Source organism: Salminus brasiliensis, chromosome 5, assembly GCF_030463535.1.
Source record: "Salminus brasiliensis chromosome 5, fSalBra1.hap2, whole genome shotgun sequence".
NCBI classification, from domain to species: Eukaryota; Metazoa; Chordata; class Actinopteri; order Characiformes; family Bryconidae; genus Salminus; species Salminus brasiliensis.
The window spans coordinates 1348897-1358552 of record NC_132882.1 but is presented as its reverse complement, the minus strand read 5'-3'; the positions used below and the strand labels follow the sequence as shown (position 1 = coordinate 1358552).

At 42.6% G+C, this 9656-nt stretch overlaps 1 protein-coding gene across 1 annotated transcript in view; it reads left to right on the top strand.

The window, feature by feature from the left end:
- The first annotated feature begins 1608 nt into the window (after window positions 1-1608).
- The window catches only part of LOC140555806 (uncharacterized), a 32610-nt gene continuing 24562 nt past the window's right edge, over window positions 1609-9656 (top strand). Inside the window, exons 1-8 of the mRNA XM_072679124.1 lie at window positions 1609-3368; window positions 4565-4738; window positions 5680-5853; window positions 5968-6141; window positions 6800-6973; window positions 7408-7581; window positions 8090-8136; window positions 8250-8798. Of these exons, the coding sequence (XP_072535225.1) occupies window positions 1696-3368; window positions 4565-4738; window positions 5680-5853; window positions 5968-6141; window positions 6800-6973; window positions 7408-7581; window positions 8090-8136; window positions 8250-8798 (3139 nt within the window). The 5' untranslated portion in view covers window positions 1609-1695. The remainder of the gene's footprint in view (window positions 3369-4564; window positions 4739-5679; window positions 5854-5967; window positions 6142-6799; window positions 6974-7407; window positions 7582-8089; window positions 8137-8249; window positions 8799-9656) is intronic.

Sequence of the window (9656 nt, the reverse complement as noted above, 5' to 3'; positions counted from 1 at the left end):
CCACCTTTTCCAGAACCCTTTGTATTTATTGGTGATCCTATGCACCCACAGGTCACAGAAATAACTTGAATCTGACAAAAGTATTAATAAGTAAAAATTCTATGAAAAAAAAACAAATGAAAATCCGACATTGATTTTGAACCATTGCTTCAACAGAATTATTTTACAAAGTAAACTCATTAAACAGGCCTCAAAGGCTCACATTTTTCTTGCATCTATAGAAGAAGTAGTCGAACAATGTTTGTATGTAATGTTTCCAGATTGCAGACTGTGAGACCAGCAGTGGAGATGAGCCCAGCTGTGTGTCTATGAAGAGTGACCAGTTCATGGAGAAACCTCCTAAATTACGCAGGAAGAGTGACCAGTCCATGGACACACCTCCTACATTAAGCTGGGGAGGAACGTCCAGCTGTGTGTCTATGAAGAGTGACCAGTCCGTGGACACAACTCCTACATTAAGCAGGGGAGGAGCGTCCAGCTGTGTGTCTATAAAGAGTGACCAGTCCATGGACACACCTCTTACATTAAGCAGGGGAGGAGCATCCAGCTGTGTGTCTATGAAGAGTGACCAGTCCATGGACACACCTCCTACATTAAGCAGGGGAGGAGCATCCAGCTGTGTGTCTATGAAGAGTGACCAGTCCATGGACACACCTCCTACATTAAGCAGGGGAGGAGCATCCAGCTGTGTGTCTATGAAGAGTGACCAGTCCATGGACACACCTCTTACATTAAGCAGGGGAGGAGCGTCCAGCTGTGTGTCTATGAAGAGTGACCAGTCCATGGACACACCTCTTACATTAAGCAGTGGACCTGTGACCTCTGAGTAAGTTATCCTTCAGTGCAGGGCCGCTCAATCCTGGTCCTGTAGATCTACCACCCTGCAGAGTTTAGCTCCACCCTGAATCTAACACACCTGATCCAGATAATGACGACCTTCAGGAGCAACTGAACATTAGAGTCAGCTGTGTTGAATCTGAACTCTTCAGGGTGGTAGATCTCCAGGACCAGGATTGAGCAGCCCTGCTTTATTGGAATGTTGATCAGTAATGAAGCATTAGTTGCTCGTTAGTCTTTATCTGACGTTTTAATCCCAGTGTGCTTAAAATCTTAATGGACATAAAACACAACTTCACAACATGGTCTGACATTATATCTCATGTCTGTACAGAACAACGACACAGTAGGTAATGTAGCTAACATTAGCTAGGCCACAGGTTACCAATTTCTTGATGCAGAAAGGCTTATTACACACTAAGGTGTATTACTCAGTAATTACAGGGACTGTACAAACCGGTGAGGCTATTTTCTGGTAATAGAAGTTTGACACTTTTGGCCCACCAGGGGACCATAGGCTGTTTAAGGGTTTTTTTGGTCAGTTTATTGTGGTCATGTGTGTTACTCTGCTTGATCTCCATTAGGCAGCACTCCAGATATGCAGCCTGGCTCACACACACACTGACCGTAGATCTGCAGCAGGATTCTTACCCACCATTGCAATCCTATCAGCCCACAGATGAAGTCCTGCTCAAAGTTTTAAAGAAACACAAATCCAGCATGAAGAACAAGTATGAGATCTTATGTGAGGAAATCAAAACTCCAGAGAACAAAACCCTCCTGAACAGGATTTACACTCAGCTCTACATCATAGAGGGAGAGAGTGACGGGGTGAATGAAGAACATGAGGTTGTACAGATGGAGAAAACATCCCACAAATACTTACAGGACTCTCCAATCAACTGCTCAGATATCTTTAAACCTCTACAAGGTCCTAAAGGAGGAGCAGAAGAAGGGGACGTTAGAGGTGTGAGGACTGAAGATGAAGAGCCAAAGGTCCAGAAGCTCAGAACCGTGCTGACTAAAGGCATTGCTGGGATTGGAAAAACTGTCTCTGTGCAGAAGTTCATTCTGGACTGGGCTGAAGGAAAAGCCAATCAGGATGTAGAGCTGATGTTTGTTCTTCCGTTCCGGGAGCTGAACCTGATTAAAGATGATCAGTACAGTCTTCATCAACTTCTGTGTGTCTTCCATCCTGAGCTCAAAGATCTGGAGCCAAAGATCTATGATGTGTGTAAAGCTGTGTTCATATTTGATGGTCTGGATGAAAGCAGAATTCCACTGAAGTTTGGAGAGTGTGAGAAAGTGTCTGATGTAACCATGACATCATCAGTGAGTGTTTTGATGACAAACCTGGTCAAAGGAGATCTGCTTCCCTCCGCCCTCATCTGGATCACCTCCCGACCAGCAGCAGCCAATCAGATCCCTCCTCAGTTCATCAACCGTGTGACAGAAATTCAGGGATTCAGCGACCCACAGAAGGAGGAGTACTTCAGGAAGAGGATCAGTGACCAAGACCAAGCCCAAAAGATCATCTCCCACATTAAGACAGCGAGGAGCCTCCACATCATGTGCCACATCCCCGTCTTCTGCTGGATCTCAGCCACTGTGCTTCAGAGAATCATGGAAGAAGACAGTGATCCAGAAATCCCTAAAACTCTGACTGGAATGTACTCCCACTTCCTGCTCACTCAGACCAGCATGAAGAAGGAGAAGTATGAGGAGGAAGAGGAGAGAGACCCACAGAAACTGCTGGAATCCAACAGAACCCAGCTTCTGAAACTGGCTGAACTGGCTTTCAAACAGCTGATGAAGGGCAATGTGATGTTCTGTGAAGAGGACCTGAGAGAGAGCGGCATTGACGTCACTGAGGCCTCAGTGCATTCTGGGATCTTCACTGAGATCTTTAGGGAGGAGTGTGTGCTTTACCAGAGGAAGATCTACTGCTTTGTTCATCTGAGCTTTCAGGAGTTCCTGGCTGCTCTCTATGTGTTCCACTGCTACCAGATCAGGAACATGGAGGTTCTGGAGATGTTTAAAGCATGGTGTCTACAGTGGTCTGAGAACATTAAGGTGGAGGAGCTGCTGTGTGGAGCTGTACATAATGCTGTACAGAGTAAAAATGGACATCTGGATCTTTTCCTCCGTTTCCTGATGGGCATCGCACTGACATCCAATCAGAGAATACTACAGGGTCTACTGACACCCACTCACACCAACATGGAGAAAACCATAGAATACATCAAGAAAGTAATCCGATATTATTATGGTCTTTCAACTGAGAGATCCATCAACCTGTTCCTCTGTCTGTCTGAAATGAAGGACCAGTCTCTCTCCAGAGAGATTCAGGAGTATCTGAAATCAGAGGAACACTCAGAAAGAAGGCTCTCTCCTGGACAGTGTTCAGCACTAGCCTATATGCTTCTGATCTCCGAGGAGGTTCTGGATGAACTGGACCTGAAGAAATGCAACACATCAGAGGAGGGATATAGGAGACTGGTTCCAGCAGTGAGTGTCTGCAGAAAGGCCTTGTGAGTATTAGATCATGAATGTACCTATGTACCTCTTGTTGTTATTTGTCCAGCGCCCAACCCTCCACTCGGCTTGTTGACCTCCTCCAACCCAAAAGGCTGCAACGCCAGTTACCAATAGCATGGCATTCTTCATTGTGGTGAAGTCTTTGTCCAAATAGACAGTGAAAGGACATCCCAACAGATAGTACCTGTATGCAAGGAGCACCCATTTGATATCTGAACATTCTTTTTCTATGGTGCTAGTTTAGTTTCTATCATAGATCATTTACAGCACCAAGTGGTCCTCTCCCTCCACTACCTCCCCTCCACAAAGCGGCCCCAGCACACTGTCCAATGTGTGTCCAAAGTCTGATGAATGCAATTACAGGCGACCACTGAGAGTTGGTGAAATCCTAATATTAAGGGATAATGCAACAATATAGCCAGCCAGCCCCAAGAACTGTCTCACTTTCATTTTGGTCATAGGTGTCAAACAGGTTGCAATTGTGTCAGTCATGAGAATAAGATGTTGCACATGTTGTATGCTGCTTATAATCACGAGCCCCATCCTCTACCAATGACTAACTAATCCTCTGAATTGTGATTCCCAAAATGATATCATGGGTAAGATAAGAACATCCCAGTGCATACACTTCACCTTCACCTTGGCAGCTCTTTCCAATGCAATGTCTTGAGCCAAACATGCTTGGTATGTACCCCCTTTCATACTCACTTTTAGCAGAACGTGGTGACTCAATAAGGGTTCACACTTCTGTTCCTGAAAGTGACCTGGCTCCTTGCAGCACCAAGCACCTGCCCATGTGTAAAGAGAGAGGAGGCCACATGTCCAGTAGATAGAAATAAGGAATAGGAGACCCTGCCTCACTCCCAACAGGTGGCGCTGTGCGTGCCACAATAGTGTAATTATAATTATGCATGAATTGAGTACAAACACTCTTACTACAATTTACTGTAGGCAAGTTTTCTCTGCCAACGTATTAGAAACGTGTTCCAGGTAGCTCTACCAGTAGACCTACAGCCAGAGACTGAAGCTCATCTGCTGATGCACAGTTCATCTTGACCATCCTCTAATCCAGGGGTTCTGAACCTGCTGGTTGTGTGATGGTCGTTGAAAACTCACAATTCCTGTTCCACCTTATTTCATATGCCCTTATTAAACTGGACAGTGTTCTGTGTTCATTATTCTTTTACAGACTAGCTAACTCTTATCTCACTGAGGACTCCTATAAAGTGATCTGCTCAGCTCTACAATCAGTAACCTCCTCCCTGAAAGAGCTGGACCTCAGTAACAATGACCTGCAGGATTCAGGAGTGGAGCTGCTCTCTGCTGGACTGAAGAGTTTACACTGTAAACTGGAGACACTCAGGTGAAAGTGATTGAATTAAGAAATGAACTTATTATAGAATTAAAATAAGCTGAGAAGGTGTGACATCAAATCATTTTATAATTAATGTTGGAAAACAGAAATTTACAGAAATTACAGTAGTAAGACAAAATATCAACAAGGCATGAAACTGTAATGTAAGAAACCCTACACTGATAATACTATGGACAGAATTTTAGGATATCAGTGTTTATTTTATGGGGTTTTAAATTCTGTTGTTCAGAATTATTTTTTAATTATCAGAACAATGTAAAAACACCCAGAATATGTAGTGTGTAATTCAGAAATGCTGCTGTAGAAAAGTCCAGTAACTATCCTAAACTGAGCTGATGGTGAAGTTTCAGTACTGCTGTACAGGAAGCGCCTGGCTGGAGAGAATGAACAGTAGCTACAGACGGAGGAGAAAGCCTGAATAAATTAGTGGAGAAGCTTAACGAGAGCAGATGCTTCTAGACGAGTTTACTGCATGATAGAACTAAGCTGTTAACATCCCACCGTGCTCTGTGACATGTAGAAAAATACTGACCAGGCCCAGTTTGTCTTTGTTTTAGATGAAGGTGATGCTTACCTGACCAGTGTTTCAGTGACCTATGTGACATTTGTGTTTAGAGCTATGGGGATTACTTTAGTAAGCATGGCTGGAGATTAGGTTAGAGTGATGTTTGTTTATTAGTGCAAGGAAACCAGAGAAGATCAGCTGTTTCTCAGCCAAGGTGCATTAAAACCTTCTTCTGGTGGCTCATGGGGACTTATTAAAACATATGTTGGGTTTGCTTCGATTTGCCATCTCTCCTCACTCTTTTACTTTGGTTGTGCATTGGTCTCCAAATATTCATTGTACGTATTTCTAGATGAGGAGACAAAACTGGATTTGGAGAGTAATGCCTAAATTGCACCATGTACTATACTTATTCTGTCAGCAGACTGTCTGGTGGTAACCTCACTACCAACTCCTGTGAAAAACTAGCTTCAGTTCTACAATCAGTAAACTCCCCCCTGAAAGATCTGGACCTCAGTAACAATGACCTGCAGGATTCAGGAGTGGAGCTGCTCTCTGCTGGACTGAAGAGTCCTCACTGTAAACTGGAGACACTCAGGTGAAATGTCTATAAATATATAACTTTTTACAAATGCCTGAATTTATTTTAAACTTTTGGTGGCACAGCAAATAAAATTGAATAAAACCTATTGCAATCTATCTCCTTTTGCAGATTGGCTATCTGTAATCTTGGTAAAATAGCTTGCGGAAATCTGGGATCATTTCTACAATTACCAGATTCTTTCCTGAAAGATCTGGACCTCAGTAACAATGACCTGCAGGATTCAGGAGTGGAGCTGATCTCTGCTGGACTGAAGAGTCCACACTGTAAACTGGAGACACTCAGGTGAACATTGTCAGAATTTGCCCAGCCAACATACTCCTGCAGTGCACCCCCTTTAAAATGATCTGATACTGAATTAGAAGAATCAGAGTCTGTTAATTTTAATTAGTTAGAGCAACACAATTATGACATGTAACAAAACACACAGACTGTTAACAAGTATTACTCTACAAGAGAGAAAAATACTCTAAACATTAAATAGAAGAAAGAATAATAAGGTAAAAAATATTAAAAGTAATAGAGCTGAAAAAACGATGTACAGATATAATTATATAAACATTTATAGAAAATGTAATATCTGTACAGCTGTGCAAATAATCATAGTGCAAATGTTCTGCATGTCGTGGATCAGTACTGTGTTGCAGTGAAATCCTGTTCGGTTCAGTTATGGATTAGGTTTATAGATTAGGTTGATGGATTAGGGTGTGAGGTGTCCACTGTGGTGTAGGAGCACTACAGCTCTGGGGGGAAAAGCTGTTAGCATGTCTTTACTTCAAGACTGTAAAAGATAAATAAAAATGTAATCCTGCTTAAAATATTAAAGACATGTGTAAACTATGTCTCTTACTCTTCAAGCTGTCTACAGAGATTTTCACCTGTAGATGACATACATGCCTTACTTTGTACAGCAGAATTGGTTTATATTTCTGTCTCTTTGCAGGCTAGCTTTGTGCAATCTTGGGGGGAAAAGTTGTGGAAATCTCGCATCTTTTCTACAGTCCACAAACTCCTCTCTGAAAGATCTGGACCTCAGTAACAATGACCTGCAGGATTCAGGAGTGGAGCTGCTCTCTGCTGGACTGAAGAGTCCTCACTGTAAACTGGAGACACTCAGGTGAAACTCATGTGAATTATATATTAAAGCAGCTCTATATATTTTTTTTGCTCCTACAGATGGAGAGTGCAGTTATCAAGCACACAAATCAACATTGTGTTGCTAAATAACCAGATAATGTTTCAGTTTATGGACAGATCTACTGTGTAGCTACAGTAAGGCTTTTTAGCTTTAAGCTAGATATAATTGGTCTTCTTTAAGATAGGTGTCTTAACATGCTCAGGAATTGTCCATGTGCATTACTCTAACAAGGCAGTTACTTCTTAACCCAGGTGACTCATGTTGGATAACTGCATTCCATTACCAAATAGAATAATAGATACAATCAGAATAAACTTTCTCACAGCACCATATGATCATTTGCTGTTTGTGTACTACAGGTGTATTTGTGCTCTAGTTAAATATCTCTTTCTCTCTTTCCTTCTGTTCTGCAGATTATCTGGTTGTATGGTCACAGAGGAAGGCTGTTCTTCTCTGGCTTCAGCTCTGAAATCAAACCCCTCTCACCTGAGAGAGCTGGATCTGACCTATAATCACCCAGGAGAGTCTGGAATGAAGCTGCTCTCTGATCTACTGCAGGACCCACACTGTAAACTGGACACACTCCGGTATGTAGAGCTGTGTGTGTGTGTGTGTCTGTACCAAAATCCTAAAATCATAATTGTCAATCTACTGCATTTTACTCTCTAGAATTTCAAAGGTTTGTGATGTTTTACTGTAGGTGTGTCTGGTTTCCTGATTTCTAATGAGAGTTTTTATGGTCATCACAGTTAAAAGTTTAATTGTTTTGGCCTGTGACCTCAAACGCCTTCTGCCCAGATCAAGGCTTTTCCCAGTGCTCCTTTTGTTTCCTAGATATTATCATGGCCTAGTCCTTGTCCTTTCATTTTCTGTAGTCTGTGTTCATCCTATTGTCTTGCTCATTTCACAATGACCTGGTGGTCAGTGAGTGTGTCTACTTGTAATTTATACTATATAACATTAGTATTGATCCAAATGAACAAAGTAAGTTGTCAGGATTTGGTGTTGATCAGTAAAGTTATTGATCTGTTGGGTAGAAGAACACAGAAGAGCTTGTGTGTGTGTGTGTGTGTGTGTGTGTGTGTGTGTCTTTAGGTTGGAACAGGAAGGGACAATCAGGCTGAAACCAGGACTCAAGAAATGTAAGTTTAGTGTAACTCACACACACAAATACACATCCTTATTTAATATAAAACTTAAAGAATAATAAAGTAGTGTTGTCTTTGTGTGTGTGTGTGTGTGTGTGTGTGCATAGATGCCTGTTATCTCACACTGGATCCAAACACAGCACACAGACGGCTCTTTCTGTCTGAGGGGAACAGAAAGGTGGAGAGTGTGAGAGAAGATCAGCCGTATCCTGAACATCCAGACAGATTCAAACACTGGGAGCAGGTCCTGAGTGTGGAGAGTCTGACTGGACGCTGTTACTGGGAGGCTGAGTGGAGTGGGAGTGAGGCTGATATTGCAGTGTCCTACAGAGGAATCGGCAGGAAGGATGGCATAGACTGTCTGTTAGGAAGAAATAAACGGTCCTGGAGTCTGAACTGCTCGTATAAGAGACATTCTGGCTTTGATCTCAGTTACTGCGTCATACACAATGATTTAGGATTAATTGTACGTGCCCCTCCCCCTCCCGGGTCCTGTAGAGTGGGGGTGTATCTGGACTGGCCGGCCGGCACTCTATCCTTCTACAGCGTCTCACCTAATACACACACACTGACCCACTTACACACCTTCAGCTCCACCTTCACTGAGCCGCTCTACGCTGGGTTTCAGTTGTATCCTGATTCCTCAGTGAGTGTGTGTGAGGGAGAATAGCGTATATGTACACAAATAGTAATTTACACTCCTGGTTCCTGACCACACTTCCCTAAAACCCACAGAGCTAAATAAGCAGGTCAAAGCTGGTATAACTGGCAAACGCTGTTTACTCTCATTTGCATTTTCTTATGATCTCTCATGGCTGCTTGTGACTGTAAGCCGATAGTGTTATTCTCAGTGTGTCTGGATGTGCTGTATGGCCATATTTTATTCATAATGCATTATGGGTGTTTTTGTAGAGCATTATATTATATTGAATTGTGAGTAAACTGTTCACTCTTTAATGTCCAAGGATCCCAGACCTGTGTGTTCTACCATTTAATAGCCTTGAGATGTTCTTCGAGCAGCTGCACTGTAAGTTGTAGTATCTGCCTAACGTGAGACAGGCGTGTTTTGGGGTGTGCTCTCTAGTATTAACAGTACACAGCTACTCTACATATAATTTACAGACAATACACAACACACACAGAACAATAGTACACACAGTACACACAGACTATACCAGGACATTTCTGTACAGTGAGCTTTACAGTGTTCTTCACAGAACAGCAGTCTGCAGCTCTTTACAGATTAAATACTGTGTAACACAGCAGTGAACACATGTGAGATGAGTGATGGTGCAGTAATGCAGTGACTGTAGGATAACAGTGATTGACTTACTTAGTGACAGACTTACTTACTTAAGTACTTCCCTTAGTGTGTGTATGCTTAGTGAGACTCTTAAGGAGTGTGTGCCACCATCCAGATAGATGTTCCTGCTGGCACTGGAACAGCAGTACACCAGCAGTGGTCAATAAAAAGTCTTTCCTGAAAGCTCAAGCTTCACTTAGTAGAGATGGAA